Source organism: Balaenoptera borealis (genome assembly GCF_965194805.1).
Source record: "Balaenoptera borealis genome assembly, contig: HAP1_SCAFFOLD_1622, whole genome shotgun sequence".
Classification (NCBI taxonomy): Eukaryota; Metazoa; Chordata; class Mammalia; order Artiodactyla; family Balaenopteridae; genus Balaenoptera; species Balaenoptera borealis.
Window position 1 is genome coordinate 47453 of NW_028122613.1, and position 24367 is coordinate 71819.

The window sequence follows — 24367 nt, forward strand, 5'->3', positions numbered from 1 at the left end:
TACAGTAAAGACCCCAGTGTGCCTTGGTTATAGTAATATACCTGGCTTCCTTCCTGGCAGGGAAGTGGCAGGCGGCTCTGCCCCTGATTTGGAATCTGAGATGGTGTTCCCTGAGTAAGGCTGGCAGAAAGCGATGGATGTAGAGGGACCATGTTCTTGGCGTCTGAAGTTTTATCATACTGGGCTGCCAGAAACATGGAGGAGGCAGCTGTGTGGCGGTCAGTGAGTGCCAGAGTAAAGTCTCCGAGTGAAGAAGAATTCTTTTCAGTGCTTGCTGTGATGTCCCACTCAAGAACACCTGGATAGGAAGCAGCTGAAGTGGAGATCTGGCTGTGGTCAGTAACTCCAGATAACATAGTCGTGCTAGAATGTTGGTAAAGGTAGGCACTACCCATGAGTGTCTGGAAAGGGGTACCAGTAGCCGATGCCGAACTGACGGCAGGGGCAGAGACTCTGGAGAAGTTGCAGACACTTCGTGTTAGGGAAGTTGCATTGCTCACCACAGGAGGAGAATGCTGCAGAGAATTTAGAGTTCCAAGTAGAGATGGATGTTGGAAATTTTCTGTAAGAACAAGAGGGTCATGAAAAACTCAGGGAGGTTGAGAAATTCTCACTACGTTTGAGGAACGGCATCATCTGAAGGTTCTTGCTATCAGGACACCTCTACTATCACTACTTCCTGAGAAACCCAAAATCAGACAGTTAATGATGGCTGTAAGGACTGAGCAGTTTTCCACTCTTCTCTATTAACTGCCTGTGCTCCCATCTTGGGCACAGACGGGCAGAAGAGCCAAGTGGTGTGGTTCAGAGATTGTTCTCTAGGCTGGAAGCAACCTTCTCCCTGCCCTGTCTTTCCCTTCAGCCTGCACTCGTATTGACTTCTATGCTATTTCCTAGACTGGAAGCATTTTAGAACTAGGAGGCCCTTAGAGAACTTCGATGTTCTCAGTCTCATTTCGTGAGTAAGGAAACTGAGGCTCAGAGAGGTCGGGTTGACTTGTTCAAGTTCTCTCATTATGTTAGTATCATTACCAGGTTTCAGAACCTAAGTATCCTGACTTCCTTGCCAGGACTCCACTCTGAGCATGATACTGCCAGAAAGCAGGAGAAATAGAACTTATAATATAGGCATTTTTTTTGTCCATTAGAAAACAGTACGGCTGTTACCATTGTCGTCTTCAGTGTCTCCCTTTGCTTGTGCAGTTCCCACGCTATTACCTAGAGGTGACGTACAGCTCAGTCCAACTGGTGAATTGAAAGAGTCATTTTTGCCCTCTTCAAGCCTGGTTTCTCATCCTACCTCAAAATGATTACCCGAAAGTGGATTTCTTAAGTGCTTTTGGAAAGGGAAGAGTTATCTGATTACTTCAGATTCCTCACCTGTAAAGTGGTTATAACACCACCACCAATAATAATAGCAGTAATAATTAATAGATGAATAAGCTGATCTATTGCGTATGATTTATATGGAGGAAGATACAATAAGTTCTAGAAAGACAAAGAAAAATCATGACAAGCATATTACGTTAACGAAAAAGAAATCCATAGATATTAATGAAAACTGGGGTATGTGGCAAGTATCGAAGCCTAATGAATTTACTAACAAATGGCATTCTGTACCATCCATGCAATATTATGAAAGTGAATTTTGCCCACTCTATTTTAGTGAATACTATTAACCAGAAGACACGATGGAGGTGATAGAGGTGAATGAATTCCTAGCCAATGCATACAGACAGAGAAGGTATGTCAGTAAAAAATGCATAACAAGCAACAGAATGCAATAAATGTGCATGTATAGGTAGCCACAACACATATAGACAAGTATTTCAATGAAAACCGGTACGAAGCAGACAGCAAAATAATAAGTGTAAAAGAGTTTCATTATTGTGCTCCTTCATATTTTTACCCAGCAAGTAAGAGGTATTAAGCCTAGGAGAAATATATATTTCAATGAATATAGCTTATATAATAAGCAGAAAGGAAGCTTAAAATGTATCAGGAAGGTTTTTGGATTTATCCTAGAACTTAGATTAGAATCATCTTCAGCATCCAAGAAGATGGCATCCCAAAACCTCAAAAAACCATCATGCCTAGAATCCAATTAAAAAAGATTTTCAAATGTAAGAAAATCCACAGGACTCCACAATATGGTTTTCGATAAACGTGGATGTTTGTTTGTTTTGTTTCTTTGGCCGCGCCGCGTGGCCCTGGCCGTGAAAGCACCGAGTCCTAAGCACTGGACCGCCAGGGAATTCCCTAAGTGGGGGGAATTAGAGATGTGGGGCTTGACTTTTTCTTCTTCTTCTTCTTCTTCTTCGGTAGCTAAGATCTACAAGCGAACGATGGCTGTTGATCAGTGTGCTCTCTGTGTTAGGAAGGAAATAACTGTAAAAATGAAAAGCAGCCTTGCCTTAGAACCTACATATCACACCAAGGAAAATAGTCCTTCTGATTCAATTTAGAAGATATCACTTAAAATGTTGAATTGGTGAAATGTCTACCTAGTTTAAAAATTAGAAAGAATAAAACACTGAAAAGCAGCCCCCTAGATAACCACTGTGGTTGCTTGTTTATAGGAGGCATCATTTCTAAAACGTATTTCTAAAATGTTTATATTCAAAACTGTCAAGTGGCCAACTGTATTCAGAGAGGCAATAAAAGAAAGAAAACGGAGTATGACTTTTCTGATAAGCTGCCTTTCCTGGTGATCCCCTGTTCTGGCCTTACTTTCCTTCTTAGTCTGTTAATGTAAGGGTTTGCTACCATCAACTTGGTTTTGCCCTGCTCTGAGCAGGTTTCCCTCTGTGCTGTTTCTGCTTTAATTGAAAATCTTTGGTTCCCATCAGCATTCCATTGCAAACTCCGTTTTTCTTGAGAGCTCCTCTATGCTTTCCCTCTTCATTCTTACATTTTCTCCCATCTCTTGGTGCCTGTTGGCCTGTGCTACTGAAAACCATCCTAAACTTCCTTACGCTCGACTCTGTGCCTCCCTGTAGAGCCCAGTACTCTCCATCCTCTCTCCCTATTCTCTCTTTTCAACTAGTCGAAATCCTAGTGGAGGGAGACCATTAGAGATGAAACATCTTGGTATATATTGCTAGTTTTCTATGTCCCCTGACTTTTCTATGTTTCTGTTGAAACACTCTTGAGAAGTGTCTGATTTCGTTTTCTACATGGGTACCCTTTAAGGCTCAATACTGGAAAAGAAGGGGATCAGAGTGATCAACCCAACGTGGTATCCTAACGTAACAGTTAAGGAAAGCAACAGGCTTTGTGAGACAGCCAGTGATTTGTCCAAAGTCACACAGATAGTAAACGTCAAAGTCAAAAGTGAAATTAGGTCTCCAGACGTGTAGTTCAATACTTTCCCTCATTATTCCATGCTATTTTGAATCTCCTACTCAATTTAGGGGCAAAAGAAATCGAACGCAAAACTTTCCAAAGTTTCTTTTCTTACCTGACATGGTCAGAGAAGAGGAAGCATCCACTGCAGGTACCAGGGATGAGGAGACAACACTAGAGGATGTCCGAGTGGCTGCAGCTGAACGGCGCACGTGTCCAGTACAGAGGTCACTGGTTACTGGTCCAAACAGCTCCACGGAAACCCCAAGACTCTACCAAGTGGTAGTAGGTTTGGTAGGAGAGTGATGTCACAAAGCAGGCAGTTGAAAGGTATGAGAGAGCCAATAGGGAGGTCCGATCCCCAACAGGAAGGCGGGCTTGGGTGAAGAGAGTGTAGGAGAGCTAAAACAACACCTGAGTTTCTGAGCTCTGGGGAGGAAATCCTAGAAGACAGATTTACCTCCCCCAGGCTCTTCCATTAGGGAAATCATTGCCACATTTCTTACAGACGTTCATTAATACACTGAACTAAGAGTTACTTATATTCTACAGAGTATTCTATTTTATGTATCATATACTTAGAGCTATATAGATCTTCTTTAATTAATAATCCTTAGGAAGGAAAGAGCCATCTAGTTTGAACTATTACAGTTGTTCTGAAATCATATGTGTCTAATGAGTGAACTGATAGCAGCTTTTAAGGAGCCAAAGTAGGGATTAAGAAGCTCTTTTTGTAACTTGGTTCAAGAGTAGGGTGAAGTTTGTTGAGTGTACCTTGTGGAGAATGTTGTGGTCCAAGGCTCTTCTCTTTTAGTTTCTTCTCCTTGACTCCTACCTTCCTTGGGCTGGGCTAGGCTGGGGGCCAGGTTGGACTTGCGACTTAACATTTCTCTTCCGCTTTCTCTTTTTTTTTTTTCTTCCATTATGGGCATTGCTTCGAGGACAAGCCTTGATCTTGCATTGGACGTTACTTCCTGTCACCTTCCAGCAGCAGGAGTCTTCTTTTCAGTGCTTGATGCTTCACGAAATAGACTCTGCCCGTTGGCAGCAAATACCAGAGAGCTAGGAGACAGAGCTGGTTGCAGACCTTTCCTCTTCCAGCCTTTGGTTGCAATTGTTTGGCCCATAATTTGCTAGCTCTAGTTCCTTGGGCCACACAGGTATCCTGCCATCTCCAGCTCTTGTTATATGTGAGAGACATTCTGAACACTGTCCCTTTTTCTTTGCACAGAAGTATATACAGTGTGGCAGTTACTGTAATCTCCTCCGCCTTGCAAACAGCCACTCTAGAATCTTGGACCTCTAGGACTCTCTGTCTTGCATGCTTGGGGGCAAGGCCAAGCAAAATGAAGAGGAGAATAATTAGAGAAAGAGGAGGACGTTGGTGGAGAATTGGGAGCAGGTAAGGTGAAAGGGCACAGGAGAAAAGAGATGCATGTAGACTTTTTGGTTTCTGTGGGAAACAGGTTGACACACTTGGGCCTCATTTGGTATTAACAGAACAGAGAGTTAAAGATCTAAGTAGCTAGATAGTGTGCAGCAACTGCCATGAAGTCTGTACACTGAAGAGAAGAGTCTCACATCTAGTTTTCATTTTGTTTTATGTCATAGTACCTTATTTATAGCATTCACTGGTGTGTTTGTAGAATACAGATGTTTTCAAATGCTCTGGTTTTGTCTACATGGTTATCTCCTTGTCCTGTTTGTAAGGAATCCAACATTGTAAGACATATTGCATGTTTTTCTCTTGACGATTGTTGACCTTGAAGCGTCATGAACTAACTTGAGCTGTTGGATTCTGTGGAGAAACGTTCAAAAGGGTCTGTGAAAAAGGCACTGTGGTGAGTCGCATTATGCACCCGAGCGTAAGGAGCAAGATATCTGCCACCAGCCCAGCTTGGCCTGGATTGCCTCTGTTTTAGTTCCCCTGGTTAGTGCTTTTCTCCCTAACCACTCTTGTGACTGTGATAATGTGAGTAAGGGCGGAGTTGCTAATGATCTATGTGTGAGGTAAGCTGGTTTGAGGGAGGAAATCTATGGACCTAGTCATTTTCCTTGGTGGTAAGCTTTCAGGGGTGCAGAGATGGATCTTCCTGGGGCCTTTTCTGGTCCCAGGAAGATATCGCATAGATGGGACCTCCCAAGACACACATTGAATCTTTAGGCCTGTTTTTCCTATTATGAGGTACGAACGAGTTTCTTCACTGATGGGGATGATGCTTATCTGAGAAGAAATTGTGAAAGGTGGTGTAGTGTAGAGGTGTGGCTTAAGCTTTTAAGTTTTCCTCCAGGTTTTTCCCCTAAGCTTCCTACTTCGGACGGCCTACTTACATGATACTAGTAGGTGATGTCCGGCTAACAACTTCCTAAATATACCTGCAAGCCAGATCAGTGTCTCTTTTCTCTGTATTCCCATGGAAATCAAGAGTCCCGCCGAATTTTCCATCGAAACAGTTGATTTGTGTTGTCTCTAGGAATTCTAAAGGGCGTACCGTTGCTTCCTAACCGGTGTCATTTGGGAGATCCGCCTCTGTACGTTCAAATGATTAATTTTGAGACTTTGCTCATGTGTGCAGTAAACCCTTGAATTCCCTAAGACCTTCCTTTCCTCCATCTCCTACCCCATTAAGCCCGCTTCAGTTCATCTCCTGAATTTCTTTGGAATCTGTCAGCCAGCTCTTCCTCAACTTCCTAATACTGAACTTGCCTGTCTGTTGCGATTAGGTCCTAACTGGTGTCCATATATCTTGTTTCCTTCCAATCCACTCTTCACACAAGAAACCTTCAAAGCAAGTTGGAACGTTGCTCATAAACATCGCTCACAAACATTGTTTTGAGAATAGAAAACACACTGTTGGCCTTTAAGACTCTGCGTGGTCTAGAATCCTCTCTGCTTCTCTAGCCCCATCTTGTGCCACTTTTGCCCTCACTTTCTATGCTTCAGATACACTGAATTAACCTTAGTTCTCACTCATCTGACAGAAGTCAGTTCAGATACTATTTTTCACTGTGATTCCTAGCATTAAGGAATTTGATTATCAGGTTTTGTATGAGGACTATTTCATCAGGGGTACAGAAGTTCTGGCCATCTCTGGTTTTGGATATCCCTTATTTGTTGAGACCTTTGCGTTGTTTGGTTGCCTTTTGTCTGTTTTCCAGATGGGAAAACAGGAACAAGGGAAGTATAGGTTATTACTAGGTGGGGTTGAACAAGTGGAGCAGCAAACTGCAAAGCAGAAAGAAGAGGGACGTACTATAGAGGGATATGACTTCCATTCTCAAGGCGCCTGCATCCTGTGCAGGGAGACAGCCTAACATAAAATGTGCCTAACAACAAATATATTGACTTCTTACTAAAAATCTCCAGTTCATAGAACCGAGGGGTTTGTACCTTCTCCTTTAAAAGTGATAGTCCTGGGACTTCCCCGGTGGTCCCGTGGTGAAGACTCTGCGCTTCCAATGCAGCAGGCGTGGGTTCAATCCCTGGTTGGGGAGCTAAGATCCCACATGCTGCGCAGCCAAAGAAATTTTTGTCGAACGTTATACTCCTGTATTGTTGGCTTTAGTGGTTTAGATTTTGTTGTACTGTTAAGAAGATTTCAGTTTATTTACCGGGAACAAACAACACATAATGTAAAAATAGTTTCCCAGAAACGATTTCCATCATTCTCTTCTTCCCTTTCTCCCGCAGACTGGTGTTTCACCTTGACAAGTTCTCTGTCATTCCATAGGAAAGCTGTCTGGCTTGGAGGTTGCAATCCCAGGGAATTTTTCATCAGCGGGGAAGTCTCCATCACTACAGAGGAATCAAGGGAGAAGTCAGTCCCTGGTAAGTGAGATGCTCCCCCTAAACACCAACACAGCAGTCGTGTACCTTTCAAGGGGTTCAGGGGCAAGATGGGCAAGGCATTTCTACTAACTCTTCTTAAGGATCACGGACAGTGCCCTATGCTACGAGGTAAGCGGTGACTGCTGTAGTTCTTACTGGTGATCCTTTCCTGTCACTGATTCTCGGCCTTCTTTGTATTTCATAGGACTGTTGTCAGTCCAATACAAAATGAGTCTTATTTTTAAAAACCTGAAATGTTTTACAGAGCCTAGCATTCTCATATAGGGTCCTTTCCATTCTCCCCACTTTCCCGAGAGGCCAAGAACACTTCACACCATGAACTAGGAGAGGGGGTAGAGCCCTTTCTGATGAAATACATCAACAAAGACAGAGCCTTAGCCTGCTTGCTCTCTGGACAGGATCTCGGACCACAAGGTCTTCAATCCTGGTATAAATGAAGGAAGTGAGGACAGTTCAACTGGCACTCTGATAACAAGAGTTCGGAAACACCTTCCAAAGAGACTATAGCAGTAGATGAGGGAAGGGAGTGCTACAGTGTGGCAGTACAGGGGGAATGATCGGCTACAGCAGTGAAAAGTGTGGTACCGATTGGTGTGCTCTCGGGGTTCTTGTACATGTAGCATAGATGACCTCTACAGTGGCCCTCCCACCTTCCCACCTGCATTAGGTGTTCTTTTTTTTTGTAATTTATGTTTATGTATTTATTTACTGTTTGAACTTATTTATTCTACGTATTTATTTTTTTGGCTGCACTGGGTCTCTCATTGCTGTGCACGGGCTTTCTCTAGTTGGCGGCTAGCGGGGGCTACTCTCGGTTGCGGTGTGCGGGCATCTCATCGCGGTGGCTTCTCTTGTTGCGGAGCATGGGCTGTAGGCACGTGGGCTTCGGTAGTTGAGGCTCACGGGCTCTAGAATGCAGGCTCCGTCGTTGTGGCACATGCGCTTAGTTGCTGCACGGCATGTGGGATCTTCGCAGACCAGGGCTCGAACCCGTGTCCCCTGCATTGGCAGGCGCCACCAGGGAAGCCCTAGGTGTTCTCATATAGAGTCTAAAAACAGAGAGCACTGAGAGAAGGTAGTGGTTATTAAAGGCTCAGGATCTAAATTCTACCTGTCTCTACACCCCTTCCCAGCTGTCGATTTGACCCCATTTTTGAATGCTGACCTCATTGTTCAACTTTTCTCTGCCGTCTGTATACTCACCTTGAAAACTTGTTTCTGTGATGCGTTGAGCAGACACAGGGTGGCAGATTGCAGAGGTGGAAGCTGGTGGTCGGATATTTGTGGGCTGAATCTCCTTCAGTCCCATTCCCATTTCTGGTTGCCCAGAGGCCCTACTTCCTGTGTGTGACGCCGAGCCGTAGGATTGCGGGCAGGAGCCAAGTTCTCCATACAGTAAAGACCCCAGTGTGCCTTGGTTATAGTAATATACCTGGCTTCCTTCCTGGCAGGGAAGTGACAGGCGGCTATGCCCCTGCTTTGTTCGTGGGCCTCCTGATCCAGCAGTTCCCTTGGCTCTGCCCCTGTCGTCAGCTGCCCCTAGGATAACTCTGAGCCCTAGCCACTTCTCTGGTAGATTTCCCTATTCCCCCACTACAGTCACACCTGAATAAGGCAACTCAGACCTTTCAGAGATGTGTCCTGAACCTCTTGTTTTCTGAAATACCTATCTGGTGGTTGTGAGACTTAAGGCCAGCGTCCCCGAGAGACTTTTTCTATTTCTCCTAGTAAACCTAGACTCATCTTCTGTCACCTTCAACTCTACTCCAATTGTGTTCTTTCAACCCAGACCTCTGACCCTGCTTTTTACTTCTGCCATTTCATCCTCGCTCCTGCTTCCTTTCCTAAATCCATACGTCTCTTTTGGCCTTCCTAGCCCTGGGCCAAGTTCCTTCCTCTTTGCTCAGTTTTTACCCCTTTCCTTCATTCTCCCATCCAACTTTCAGTCCTTCCTTTCTCACGCCCCAGTTAGCAGCATCTGAAAATTCGAAAGGTTTGTTACTCGTCTATTAATTGTATTCCATTTACTTATTCAGTTCTATACCTGTCTTACCTGTGTATGGAAGAACAGCTGGTAGCCAAGGTGGCACCAAGAATCCTAGCAGCTCTCACTTGACGTATCCGTAGTAGTCGGCAATTTCCATTTCGTTTTCCCTCTCGGTGAAAAATTGCAGCTTGCCCGAAGAGGTGTATCTGGCAGCATTCTCCCGTTGTTGTTGAGCCCGCCTCTTCATGGCCTCTCGCTCTGGCCTCTGCTCTTGTTCGATGGGCTTTGACATGACTGGCTCAGGCACGTTGGGTTCCCTCCATGGAACTCGTTGCTTGCTGAAGTCTTGGAGTAGAAATTGGGTTTGGAGCTTGGGTGGGGACTGGCGCTTATTCACAGCAGGGGGAACAGGCTCCCGCTGGAGAGGAGCGCCAGATGAAGTTTTGGAGGGTGCAGGCCTAGGAGCAGCAGACTGAGGGACACGAGGCTGGGTATGGTTGGTCCAAGCCGGTTGGGTTGGGTTGGTCACAGTTGGCTGAGCTGGTTTGGCGGGGCCTGGCAAAGAGGCAGGAGCTGGCTGGGATGAATTGGCTGCAGCAGGTTGAGCTGAGTCAGTAGAACCAGGCTGGGCACGGTAAGCCCCAGCAGGCCGATGTGAGGCCAGAGACTGTGGCCTCCGAGGAGCGGGTCGAGCTTGAGGCTTGTCCCAGGCAGAAAAAGGCAGAGGTATCAACTTGACCTTCCCAGGAGGAGGCCGCTCATACTGGGCTGGAGACGGACACTCTGTTTCAGCACTGCTGTCTGGTTTCTGGGCTTGGACTTGCGTTTTCTCAGGACCCTTCCCCTCACGTGGGGTATGCCGCCATGGCTGGATAGCTGGGGGTGGCTGGGGGTCTTTGGGGTTGCTTGACTTTCCCAAGAGCCGACAGGAAGAGAGCCCAGTTTTCGTCTCATTCTTCTTCCCCAGCGCATGAAGAACCTTCACAGACTCCAGCATGCGCACGCCAAGGGAGGTTCGAGGCTTTTGAAAGCTCTGTTGGAGAAGCTCAGTTTGGTGTTCCTTTCGCTTCGTGTGGGGGATTGCTGGCTTCTCTTCTGCCTTGACTTTGTTCCCTGACTGCTTGTTCTCCTCAGCCTTGTTTCTCCCTCTGGTCCTTTTGGTCTTTTCCTGCCCGTGGCTCTTAGTTTTGCTGATCTTTCTGGATGCAGCTTTCTGAGGTTTGCCTTGAGAGTGCTTGGCCGTGTTCACAGGAGCCCTGTCACTGACTGCAGCGTGGCATGTAACCACTTCTCCCCCTAACGGGCACTCTGGATTCTTTGGCTGGATTTTGGCCTTGGGAGCGCCACTGATAGGCTCAGAGGCTTTCTGTTTGTTCTTCCTGGGTTGATCAGAGGGAACCTTTATGACACTTGGCTTTTCCTGCACCTGATTCACCTTAATGGCTCTGGTGTCTTTAGCTTTGATCACGTTGGGACCTTGGGATTGATCAAGATCTTTCAAAGGATTAAAGAGCTGGGGAAGGTGAATATCCTCCGCCAGTGTAGTAATGTCTGCAAGACCACTGCTAGGTTCAATCCCATTTTCAAGTGTCCCTAGGTCCTGACGACTCCGGCTGTTCTCTCCCAGATCAGCATTTTCAGAACCAGGCTGCTCCTCTTGGCTGAGGGGATCGGTGCAGGCCAGCGGCTGGTGAATATCAGGGATTCCTAAAGGGAGTAGTGGAGGATCTTGGTTCTCTGTTGGGATCTGGTAGGCATCCAGAGGCTTTGAAAGCTTGGTTTTGATATCATCCACGTGCTTACTCTCTATTTGTCCCTGGCTTGGAGCTGGAGGCAGGGCCAGGAGACGCCTGGCACTCTGGACTGGAGCTGTCACTGAAATGTCCCCAAGTTCAGATGGTGGGTTACTCTCAAGTATGTGGCTGTTTCTGCTACTGCAGGACTTGGGGAGTTCTTGACTTTGTGTCACACAAAACGTCTGGCTTGGAGGTTGCAATCCCAGGGAATTTTTCATCACCAGGGGGGAGGTCTCCATCCCTACAAAGGGATCAAGGGAGAAGTCAGTCCCTGGTAAGTGAGATGCTCCCCCTAAACACCAACACAGCAGTCGTGTACCTTTCAAGGGGTTCAGGGGCAAGATGGGCAAGGCATTTCTACTAACTCTTCTTAAGGATCATGGACAGTGCCCTATGCTACGAGGTAAGCGGTGACTGTTGTAATTCTTACTGGTGAGCCTTTCCTGTCGCTGATTCTCGGCTCGCTTTGTATTTCATAGGACTGTTATAAGTCCAATACAAAATGAGTCTTATTTTTAAAAACCTGAAATGTTTTACAAAGCCTAGCATTCTCATATAGGGTCCTTTCCATTCTCCCCACTTTCCCGAGAGGCCAAGAACACGTCACACCATGAACTAGGAGAGGGGGTAGAGCCCTTGCTGATGAAATACATCAACAAAGACAGAGTCTTAGCCTGCTTGCTCTCTGGACAGGATCTCGGACCACAAGGTCTTCAATCCTGGTATAAATGAAGGAAGTGAGGACAGTTCAACTGGCACTCACATAACAAGAGTTCTGAAACACCTTCCGAAGAGACTATAGCAGTAGATGAGGGAAGGGAGTGCTACAGTGTGGCAGTACAGGGGGAACGATCGGCTACAGCAGTGAAAAGTGTGGTACCGATTGGTGTGCTCTCGGGGTTCTTGTACATGTAGCATAGATGACCTCTACAGTGGCCCTCCCACCTTCCCACCTGCATTAGGTGTTCTTTTTTTTGTAATTTATGTTTATGTATTTATTTACTGTTTGAACTTATTTATTCTACGTATTTATTTTTTTGGCTGCACTGGGTCTCTCATTGCTGTGCACGGGCTTTCTCTAGTTGGCGGCTAGCGGGGGCTACTCTCGGTTGCGGTGTGCGGGCTTCTCATCGCGGTGGCTTCTCTTGTTGCGGAGCATGGGCTGTAGGCACGTGGGCTTCGGTAGTTGAGGCTCACGGGCTCTAGAATGCAGGCTCCGTCGTTGTGGCACATGCGCTTAGTTGCTGCACGGCATGTGGGATCTTCGCAGACCAGGGCTCGAACCCGTGTCCCCCGCATTGCATTGGCAGGCGGATTCTTAACCACGGCGCCACCAGGGAAGCCCTAGGTGTTCTCATATAGAGTCTAAAAACAGAGGGCACTGAGCGAAGGTAGTGGTTATTAAAGGCTCAGGATCTAAATTCTACCTGCCTGTACACCCCTTCCCAGCTGTCGATTTGACCCCATTTTTGAGTGCCGACCTCATTCTTCAACTTTCTCTGGCGTTTGTTATACTCACCTTGAAAACTTGTTTCTGTGATGCGTTGAGCAGACACAGGGTGGCAGACTGCAGAGGTGGAAGCTGGTGGTCGGATATTTGTGGGCTGAATCTCCTTCAGTCCCATTCCCATTTCTGGTTGCCCAGAGGCCCGACTTCCTGTGTATGACGCCGAGCCGTAGGATTGCGGGCAGGAGCCAAGTTCTCCATACAGTAAAGACCCCAGTGTGCCTTGGTTATAGTAATATACCTGGCTTCCTTCCTGGCAGGGAAGTGGCAGGCGGCTCTGCCCCTGATTTGGAATCTGAGATGGTGTTCCCTGAGCAAGGCTGGCAGAAAGCGATGGATGTAGAGGGACCATGTTCTTGGCGTCTGAAGTTTTATCATACTGGGCTGCCAGAAACATGGAGGAGGCAGCTGTGTGGCGGTCAGTGAGTGCCAGAGTAAAGTCTCCGAGTGAAGAAGAATTCTTTTCAGTGCTTGCTGTGATGTCCCACTCAAGAACACCTGGATAGGAAGCAGCTGAAGTGGAGATCTGGCTGTGGTCAGTAACTCCAGATAACATAGTCGTGCTAGAATGTTGGTAAAGGTAGGCACTACCCATGAGTGTCTGGAAAGGGGTACCAGTAGCCGATGCCGAACTGACGGCAGGGGCAGAGACTCTGGAGAAGTTGCAGACACTTCGTGTTAGGGAAGTTGCATTGCTCACCACAGGAGGAGAATGCTGCAGAGAATTTAGAGTTCCAAGTAGAGATGGATGTTGGAAATTTTCTGTAAGAACAAGAGGGTCATGAAAAACTCAGGGAGGTTGAGAAATTCTCACTACGTTTGAGGAACGGCATCATCTGAAGGTTCTTGCTATCAGGACACCTCTACTATCACTACTTCCTGAGAAACCCAAAATCAGACAGTTAATGATGGCTGTAAGGACTGAGCAGTTTTCCACTCTTCTCTATTAACTGCCTGTGCTCCCATCTTGGGCACAGACGGGCAGAAGAGCCAAGTGGTGTGGTTCAGAGATTGTTCTCTAGGCTGGAAGCAACCTTCTCCCTGCCCTGTCTTTCCCTTCAGCCTGCACTCGTATTGACTTCTATGCTATTTCCTAGACTGGAAGCATTTTAGAACTAGGAGGCCCTTAGAGAACTTCGATGTTCTCAGTCTCATTTCGTGAGTAAGGAAACTGAGGCTCAGAGAGGTCGGGTTGACTTGTTCAAGTTCTCTCATTATGTTAGTATCATTACCAGGTTTCAGAACCTAAGTATCCTGACTTCCTTGCCAGGACTCCACTCTGAGCATGATACTGCCAGAAAGCAGGAGAAATAGAACTTATAATATAGGCATTTTTTTTGTCCATTAGAAAACAGTACGGCTGTTACCATGGTCGTCTTCAGTGTCTCCCTTTGCTTGTGCAGTTCCCACGCTATTACCTAGAGGTGACGTACAGCTCAGTCCAACTGGTGAATTGAAAGAGTCATTTTTGCCCTCTTCAAGCCTGGTTTCTCATCCTACCTCAAAATGATTACCCGAAAGTGGATTTCTTAAGTGCTTTTGGAAAGGGAAGAGTTATCTGATTACTTCAGATTCCTCACCTGTAAAGTGGTTATAACACCACCACCAATAATAATAGCAGTAATAATTAATAGATGAATAAGCTGATCTATTGCGTATGATTTATATGGAGGAAGATACAATAAGTTCTAGAAAGACAAAGAAAAATCATGACAAGCATATTACGTTAACGAAAAAGAAATCCATAGATATTAATGAAAACTGGGGTATGTGGCAAGTATCGAAGCCTAATGAATTTACTAACAAATGGCATTCTGTACCATCCATGCAATATTATGAAAGTGAATTTTGCCCACTCTATTTTAGTGAATACTATTAACCAGAAGACACGATGGAGGTGATAGAGGTGAATGAATTCCTAGCCAATGCATACAGACAGAGAAGGTATGTCAGTAAAAAATGCATAACAAGCAACAGAATGCAATAAATGTGCATGTATAGGTAGCCACAACACATATAGACAAGTATTTCAATGAAAACCGGTACGAAGCAGACAGCAAAATAATAAGTGTAAAAGAGTTTCATTATTGTGCTCCTTCATATTTTTACCCAGCAAGTAAGAGGTATTAAGCCTAGGAGAAATATATATTTCAATGAATATAGCTTATATAATAAGCAGAAAGGAAGCTTAAAATGTATCAGGAAGGTTTTTGGATTTATCCTAGAACTTAGATTAGAATCATCTTCAGCATCCAAGAAGATGGCATCCCAAAACCTCAAAAAACCATCATGCCTAGAATCCAATTAAAAAAGATTTTCAAATGTAAGAAAATCCACAGGACTCCACAATATGGTTTTCGATAAACGTGGATGTTTGTTTGTTTTGTTTCTTTGGCCGCGCCGCGTGGCCCTGGCCGTGAAAGCACCGAGTCCTAAGCACTGGACCGCCAGGGAATTCCCTAAGTGGGGGGAATTAGAGATGTGGGGCTTGACTTTTTCTTCTTCTTCTTCTTCTTCTTCGGTAGCTAAGATCTACAAGCGAACGATGGCTGTTGATCAATGTGCTCTCTGTGTTAGGAAGGAAATAACTGTAAAAATGAAAAGCAGCCTTGCCTTAGAACCTACATATCACACCAAGGAAAATAGTCCTTCTGATTCAATTTAGAAGATATCACTTAAAATGTTGAATTGGTGAAATGTCTACCTAGTTTAAAAATTAGAAAGAATAAAACACTGAAAAGCAGCCCCCTAGATAACCACTGTGGTTGCTTGTTTATAGGAGGCATCATTTCTAAAACGTATTTCTAAAATGTTTATATTCAAAACTGTCAAGTGGCCAACTGTATTCAGAGAGGCAATAAAAGAAAGAAAACGGAGTATGACTTTTCTGATAAGCTGCCTTTCCTGGTGATCCCCTGTTCTGGCCTTACTTTCCTTCTTAGTCTGTTAATGTAAGGGTTTGCTACCATCAACTTGGTTTTGCCCTGCTCTGAGCAGGTTTCCCTCTGTGCTGTTTCTGCTTTAATTGAAAATCTTTGGTTCCCATCAGCATTCCATTGCAAACTCCGTTTTTCTTGAGAGCTCCTCTATGCTTTCCCTCTTCATTCTTACATTTTCTCCCATCTCTTGGTGCCTGTTGGCCTGTGCTACTGAAAACCATCCTAAACTTCCTTACGCTCGACTCTGTGCCTCCCTGTAGAGCCCAGTACTCTCCATCCTCTCTCCCTATTCTCTCTTTTCAACTAGTCGAAATCCTAGTGGAGGGAGACCATTAGAGATGAAACATCTTGGTATATATTGCTAGTTTTCTATGTCCCCTGACTTTTCTATGTTTCTGTTGAAACACTCTTGAGAAGTGTCTGATTTCGTTTTCTACATGGGTACCCTTTAAGGCTCAATACTGGAAAAGAAGGGGATCAGAGTGATCAACCCAACGTGGTATCCTAACGTAACAGTTAAGGAAAGCAACAGGCTTTGTGAGACAGCCAGTGATTTGTCCAAAGTCACACAGATAGTAAACGTCAAAGTCAAAACTGAAATTAGGTCTCCAGACGTGTAGTTCAATACTTTCCCTCATTATTCCATGCTATTTTGAATCTCCTACTCAATTTAGGGGCAAAAGAAATCGAACGCAAAACTTTCCAAAGTTTCTTTTCTTACCTGACATGGTCAGAGAAGAGGAAGCATCCACTGCAGGTACCAGGGATGAGGAGACAACACTAGAGGATGTCCGAGTGGCTGCAGCTGAACGGCGCACGTGTCCAGTACAGAGGTCACTGGTTACTGGTCCAAACAGCTCCACGGAAACCCCAAGACTCTACCAAGTGGTAGTAGGTTTGGTAGGAGAGTGATGTCACAAAGCAGGCAGTTGAAAGGTATGAGAGAGCCAATAGGGAGGTCCGATCCCCAACAGGAAGGCGGGCTTGGGTGAAGAGAGTGTAGGAGAGCTAAAACAACACCTGAGTTTCTGAGCTCTGGGGAGGAAATCCTAGAAGACAGATTTACCTCCCCCAGGCTCTTCCATTAGGGAAATCATTGCCACATTTCTTACAGACGTTCATTAATACACTGAACTAAGAGTTACTTATATTCTACAGAGTATTCTATTTTATGTATCATATACTTAGAGCTATATAGATCTTCTTTAATTAATAATCCTTAGGAAGGAAAGAGCCATCTAGTTTGAACTATTACAGTTGTTCTGAAATCATATGTGTCTAATGAGTGAACTGATAGCAGCTTTTAAGGAGCCAAAGTAGGGATTAAGAAGCTCTTTTTGTAACTTGGTTCAAGAGTAGGGTGAAGTTTGTTGAGTGTACCTTGTGGAGAATGTTGTGGTCCAAGGCTCTTCTCTTTTAGTTTCTTCTCCTTGACTCCTACCTTCCTTGGGCTGGGCTAGGCTGGGGGCCAGGTTGGACTTGCGACTTAACATTTCTCTTCCGCTTTCTCTTTTTTTTTTTTCTTCCATTATGGGCATTGCTTCGAGGACAAGCCTTGATCTTGCATTGGACGTTACTTCCTGTCACCTTCCAGCAGCAGGAGTCTTCTTTTCAGTGCTTGATGCTTCACGAAATAGACTCTGCCCGTTGGCAGCAAATACCAGAGAGCTAGGAGACAGAGCTGGTTGCAGACCTTTCCTCTTCCAGCCTTTGGTTGCAATTGTTTGGCCCATAATTTGCTAGCTCTAGTTCCTTGGGCCACACAGGTATCCTGCCATCTCCAGCTCTTGTTATATGTGAGAGACATTCTGAACACTGTCCCTTTTTCTTTGCACAGAAGTATATACAGTGTGGCAGTTACTGTAATCTCCTCCGCCTTGCAAACAGCCACTCTAGAATCTTGGACCTCTAGGACTCTCTGTCTTGCATGCTTGGGGGCAAGGCCAAGCAAAATGAAGAGGAGAATAATTAGAGAAAGAGGAGGACGTTGGTGGAGAATTGGGAGCAGGTAAGGTGAAAGGGCACAGGAGAAAAGAGATGCATGTAGACTTTTTGGTTTCTGTGGGAAACAGGTTGACACACTTGGGCCTCATTTGGTATTAACAGAACAGAGAGTTAAAGATCTAAGTAGCTAGATAGTGTGCAGCAACTGCCATGAAGTCTGTACACTGAAGAGAAGAGTCTCACATCTAGTTTTCATTTTGTTTTATGTCATAGTACCTTATTTATAGCATTCACTGGTGTGTTTGTAGAATACAGATGTTTTCAAATGCTCTGGTTTTGTCTACATGGTTATCTCCTTGTCCTGTTTGTAAGGAATCCAACATTGTAAGACATATTGCATGTTTTTCTCTTGACGATTGTTGACCTTGAAGCGTCATGAACTAACTTGAGCTGTTGGATTCTGTGGAGAAACGTTCAAAAGGGTCTGTGAAAAAGGCACTGTGGTGAGTCGCATTATGCACCCGAGCGTAAGGAGCAGATATCTGCCACCAGCCCAGCTTGGCCTGGATTGCCTCTGTTTTAGTTCCCCTGGTTAGTGCTTTTCTCCCTAACCACTCTTGTGACTGTGATAATGTGAGTAAGGGCGGAGTTGCTAATGATCTATGTGTGAGGTAAGCTGGTTTGAGGGAGGAAATCTATGGACCTAGTCATTTTCCTTGGTGGTAAGCTTTCAGGGGTGCAGAGATGGATCTTCCTGGGGCCTTTTCTGGTCCCAGGAAGATATCGCATAGATGGGACCTCCCAAGACACACATTGAATCTTTAGGCCTGTTTTTCCTATTATGAGGTACGAACGAGTTTCTTCACTGATGGGGATGATGCTTATCTGAGAAGAAATTGTGAAAGGTGGTGTAGTGTAGAGGTGTGGCTTAAGCTTTTAAGTTTTCCTCCAGGTTTTTCCCCTAAGCTTCCTACTTCGGACGGCCTACTTACATGATACTAGTAGGTGATGTCCGGCTAACAACTTCCTAAATATACCTGCAAGCCAGATCAGTGTCTCTTTTCTCTGTATTCCCATGGAAATCAAGAGTCCCGCCGAATTTTCCATCGAAACAGTTGATTTGTGTTGTCTCTAGGAATTCTAAAGGGCGTACCGTTGCTTCCTAACCGGTGTCATTTGGGAGATCCGCCTCTGTACGTTCAAATGATTAATTTTGAGACTTTGCTCATGTGTGCAGTAAACCCTTGAATTCCCTAAGACCTTCCTTTCCTCCATCTCCTACCCCATTAAGCCCGCTTCAGTTCATCTCCTGAATTTCTTTGGAATCTGTCAGCCAGCTCTTCCTCAACTTCCTAATACTGAACTTGCCTGTCTGTTGCGATTAGGTCCTAACTGGTGTCCATATATCTTGTTTCCTTCCAATCCACTCTTCACACAAGAAACCTTCAAAGCAAGTTGGAACGTTGCTCATAAACATCGCTCACAAACATTGTTTTGAGAATAGAAAACACACTGTTGGCCTTTAAGACTCTGCGTGGTCTAGAATCCTCTCTGCTTCTCTAGCCCCATCTTGTGCCACTTTTGCCCTCACTTTCTATGCTTCAGATACACTGAATTAACCTTAGTTCTCACTCATCTGACAGAAGTCAGTTCAGATACTATTTTTCACTGTGATTCCTAGCATTAAGGAATTTGATTATCAGGTTTTGTATGAGGACTATTTCATCAGGGGTACAGAAGTTCTGGCCATCTCTGGTTTTGGATATCCCTTATTTGTTGAGACCTTTGCGTTGTTTGGTTGCCTTTTGTCTGTTTTCCAGATGGGAAAACAGGAACAAGGGAAGTATAGGTTATTACTAGGTGGGGTTGAACAAGTGGAGCAGCAAACTGCAAAGCAGAAAGAAGAGGGACGTACTATAGAGGGATATGACTTCCATTCTCAAGGCGCCTGCATCCTGTGCAGGGAGACAGCCTAACATAAAATGTGCCTAACAACAAATATATTGACTTCTTACTAAAAATCTCCAGTTCATAGAACCGAGGGGTTTGTACCTTCTCCTTTAAAAGTGATAGTCCTGGGACTTCCCCGGTGGTCCCGTGGTGAAGACTCTGCGCTTCCAATGCAGCAGGCGTGGGTTCAATCCCTGGTTGGGGAGCTAAGATCCCACATGCTGCGCAGCCAAAGAAATTTTTGTCGAACGTTATACTCCTGTATTGTTGGCTTTAGTGGTTTAGATTTTGTTGTACTGTTAAGAAGATTTCAGTTTATTTACCGGGAACAAACAACACATAATGTAAAAATAGTTTCCCAGAAACGATTTCCATCATTCTCTTCTTCCCTTTCTCCCGCAGACTGGTGTTTCACCTTGACAAGTTCTCTGTCATTCCATAGGAAAGCTGTCTGGCTTGGAGGTTGCAATCCCAGGGAATTTTTCATCAGCGGGGAAGTCTCCATCACTACAGAGGAATCAAGGGAGAAGTCAGTCCCTGGTAAGTGAGATGCTCCCCCTAAACACCAACACAGCAGTCGTGTACCTTTCAAGGGGTTCAGGGGCAAGATGGGCAAGGCATTTCTACTAACTCTTCTTAAGGATCACGGACAGTGCCCTATGCTACGAGGTAAGCGGTGACTGCTGTAGTTCTTACTGGTGATCCTTTCCTGTCACTGATTCTCGGCCTTCTTTGTATTTCATAGGACTGTTGTCAGTCCAATACAAAATGAGTCTTATTTTTAAAAACCTGAAATGTTTTACAGAGCCTAGCATTCTCATATAGGGTCCTTTCCATTCTCCCCACTTTCCCGAGAGGCCAAGAACACTTCACACCATGAACTAGGAGAGGGGGTAGAGCCCTTTCTGATGAAATACATCAACAAAGACAGAGCCTTAGCCTGCTTGCTCTCTGGACAGGATCTCGGACCACAAGGTCTTCAATCCTGGTATAAATGAAGGAAGTGAGGACAGTTCAACTGGCACTCTGATAACAAGAGTTCGGAAACACCTTCCAAAGAGACTATAGCAGTAGATGAGGGAAGGGAGTGCTACAGTGTGGCAGTACAGGGGGAATGATCGGCTACAGCAGTGAAAAGTGTGGTACCGATTGGTGTGCTCTCGGGGTTCTTGTACATGTAGCATAGATGACCTCTACAGTGGCCCTCCCACCTTCCCACCTGCATTAGGTGTTCTTTTTTTTTGTAATTTATGTTTATGTATTTATTTACTGTTTGAACTTATTTATTCTACGTATTTATTTTTTTGGCTGCACTGGGTCTCTCATTGCTGTGCACGGGCTTTCTCTAGTTGGCGGCTAGCGGGGGCTACTCTCGGTTGCGGTGTGCGGGCATCTCATCGCGGTGGCTTCTCTTGTTGCGGAGCATGGGCTGTAGGCACGTGGGCTTCGGTAGTTGAGGCTCACGGGCTCTAGAATGCAGGCTCCGTCGTTGTGGCACATGCGCTTAGTTGCTGCACGGCATGTGGGATCTTCGCAGACCAGGGCTCGAACCCGTGTCCCCTGCATTGGCAGGCGCCACCAGGGAAGCCCTAGGTGTTCTCATATAGAGTCTAAAAACAGAGAGCACTGAGAGAAGGTAGTGGTTATTAAAGGCTCAGGATCTAAATTCTACCTGTCTCTACACCCCTTCCCAGCTGTCGATTTGACCCCATTTTTGAATGCTGACCTCATTGTTCAACTTTTCTCTGCCGTCTGTATACTCACCTTGAAAACTTGTTTCTGTGATGCGTTGAGCAGACACAGGGTGGCAGATTGCAGAGGTGGAAGCTGGTGGTCGGATATTTGTGGGCTGAATCTCCTTCAGTCCCATTCCCATTTCTGGTTGCCCAGAGGCCCTACTTCCTGTGTGTGACGCCGAGCCGTAGGATTGCGGGCAGGAGCCAAGTTCTCCATACAGTAAAGACCCCAGTGTGCCTTGGTTATAGTAATATACCTGGCTTCCTTCCTGGCAGGGAAGTGACAGGCGGCTATGCCCCTGCTTTGTTCGTGGGCCTCCTGATCCAGCAGTTCCCTTGGCTCTGCCCCTGTCGTCAGCTGCCCCTAGGATAACTCTGAGCCCTAGCCACTTCTCTGGTAGATTTCCCTATTCCCCCACTACAGTCACACCTGAATAAGGCAACTCAGACCTTTCAGAGATGTGTCCTGAACCTCTTGTTTTCTGAAATACCTATCTGGTGGTTGTGAGACTTAAGGCCAGCGTCCCCGAGAGACTTTTTCTATTTCTCCTAGTAAACCTAGACTCATCTTCTGTCACCTTCAACTCTACTCCAATTGTGTTCTTTCAACCCAGACCTCTGACCCTGCTTTTTACTTCTGCCATTTCATCCTCGCTCCTGCTTCCTTTCCTAAATCCATACGTCTCTTTTGGCCTTCCTAGCCCTGGGCCAAGTTCCTTCCTCTTTGCTCAGTTTTTACCCCTTTCCTTCATTCTCCCATCCAACTTTCAGTCCTTCCTTTCTCACGCCCCAGTTAGCAGCATCTGAAAATTCGAAAGGTTTGTTACTCGTCTATTAATTGTATTCCATTTACTTATTCAGTTCTATACCTGTCTTACCTGTGTATGGAAGAACAGCTGGTAGCCAAGGTGGCACCAAGAATCCTAGCAGCTCTCACTTGACGTATCCGTAGTAGTCGGCAATTTCCATTTCGTTTTCCCTCTCGGTGAAAAATTGCAGCTTGCCCGAAGAGGTGTATCTGGCAGCATTCTCCCGTTGTTGTTGAGCCCGCCTCTTCATGGCCTCTCGCTCTGGCCTCTGCTCTTGTTCGATGGGCTTTGACATGACTGGCTCAGGCACGTTGGGTTCCCTCCATGGAACTCGTTGCTTGCTGAAGTCTTGGAGTAGAAAGTGGGTTTGGAGCTTGGGTGGGGACTGGCGCTTATTCACAGCAGGGGGAACAGGCTCCCGCTGGAGAGGAGCGCCAGATGAAGTTTTGGAGGGTGCAGGCCTAGGAGCAGCAGACTGAGGGACACGAGGCTGGGTATGGTTGGGCCAAGCCGGTTGGGTTGGGTTGGTCACAGTTGGCTGAGCTGGTTTGGCGGGGCCTGGCAAAGAGGCAGGAGCTGGCTGGGATGAATTGGCTGCAGCAGGTTGAGCTGAGTCAGTAGAACCAGGCTGGGCACGGTAAGCCCCAGCAGGCCGATGTGAGGCCAGAGACTGTGGCCTCCGAGGAGCGGGTCGAGCTTGAGGCTTGTCCCAGGCAGAAAAAGGCAGAGGTATCAACTTGACCTTCCCAGGAGGAGGCCGCTCATACTGGGCTGGAGACGGACACTCTGTTTCAGCACTGCTGTCTGGTTTCTGGGCTTGGACTTGCGTTTTCTCAGGACCCTTCCCCTCACGTGGGGTATGCCGCCATGGCTGGATAGCTGGGGGTGGCTGGGGGTCTTTGGGGTTGCTTGACTTTCCCAAGAGCCGACAGGAAGAGAGCCCAGTTTTCGTCTCATTCTTCTTCCCCAGCGCATGAAGAACCTTCACAGACTCCAGCATGCGCACGCCAAGGGAGGTTCGAGGCTTTTGAAAGCTCTGTTGGAGAAGCTCAGTTTGGTGTTCCTTTCGCTTCGTGTGGGGGATTGCTGGCTTCTCTTCTGCCTTGACTTTGTTCCCTGACTGCTTGTTCTCCTCAGCCTTGTTTCTCCCTCTGGTCCTTTTGGTCTTTTCCTGCCCGTGGCTCTTAGTTTTGCTGATCTTTCTGGATGCAGCTTTCTGAGGTTTGCCTTGAGAGTGCTTGGCCGTGTTCACAGGAGCCCTGTCACTGACTGCAGCGTGGCATGTAACCACTTCTCCCCCTAACGGGCACTCTGGATTCTTTGGCTGGATTTTGGCCTTGGGAGCGCCACTGATAGGCTCAGAGGCTTTCTGTTTGTTCTTCCTGGGTTGATCAGAGGGAACCTTTATGACACTTGGCTTTTCCTGCACCTGATTCACCTTAATGGCTCTGGTGTCTTTAGCTTTGATCACGTTGGGACCTTGGGATTGATCAAGATCTTTCAAAGGATTAAAGAGCTGGGGAAGGTGAATATCCTCCGCCAGTGTAGTAATGTCTGCAAGACCACTGCTAGGTTCAATCCCATTTTCAAGTGTCCCTAGGTCCTGACGACTCCGGCTGTTCTCTCCCAGATCAGCATTTTCAGAACCAGGCTGCTCCTCTTGGCTGAGGGGATCGGTGCAGGCCAGCGGCTGGTGAATATCAGGGATTCCTAAAGGGAGTAGTGGAGGATCTTGGTTCTCTGTTGGGATCTGGTAGGCATCCAGAGGCTTTGAAAGCTTGGTTTTGATATCATCCACGTGCTTACTCTCTATTTGTCCCTGGCTTGGAGCTGGAGGCAGGGCCAGGAGACGCCTGGCACTCTGGACTGGAGCTGTCACTGAAATGTCCCCAAGTTCAGATGGTGGGTTACTCTCAAGTATGTGGCTGTTTCTGCTACTGCAGGACTTGGGGAGTTCTTGACTTTGTGTCACACAAAACGTCTGGCTTGGAGGTTGCAATCCCAGGGAATTTTTCATCACCAGGGGGGAGGTCTCCATCCCTACAAAGGGATCAAGGGAGAAGTCAGTCCCTGGTAAGTGAGATGCTCCCCCTAAACACCAACACAGCAGTCGTGTACCTTTCAAGGGGTTCAGGGGCAAGATGGGCAAGGCATTTCTACTAACTCTTCTTAAGGATCATGGACAGTGCCCTATGCTACGAGGTAAGCGGTGACTGTTGTAATTCTTACTGGTGAGCCTTTCCTGTCGCTGATTCTCGGCTCGCTTTGTATTTCATAGGACTGTTATAAGTCCAATACAAAATGAGTCTTATTTTTAAAAACCTGAAATGTTTTACAAAGCCTAGCATTCTCATATAGGGTCCTTTCCATTCTCCCCACTTTCCCGAGAGGCCAAGAACACGTCACACCATGAACTAGGAGAGGGGGTAGAGCCCTTGCTGATGAAATACATCAACAAAGACAGAGTCTTAGCCTGCTTGCTCTCTGGACAGGATCTCGGACCA

At 46.2% G+C, this 24367-nt stretch overlaps 1 protein-coding gene across 1 annotated transcript in view; it reads left to right on the forward strand.

Moving 5' to 3' along the window:
- LOC309622143 (uncharacterized protein) overlaps positions 1-24367 on the forward strand; it is a gene marked incomplete at its 5' end in the record, with an annotated part of 101653 nt that overhangs the window by 43745 nt on the left and 33541 nt on the right. Inside the window, 2 exons of the mRNA XM_082409291.1 lie at positions 7037-7174; positions 19721-19858. Coding sequence (XP_082265417.1) covers positions 7037-7174; positions 19721-19858 — 276 coding nt within the window. The remainder of the gene's footprint in view (positions 1-7036; positions 7175-19720; positions 19859-24367) is intronic.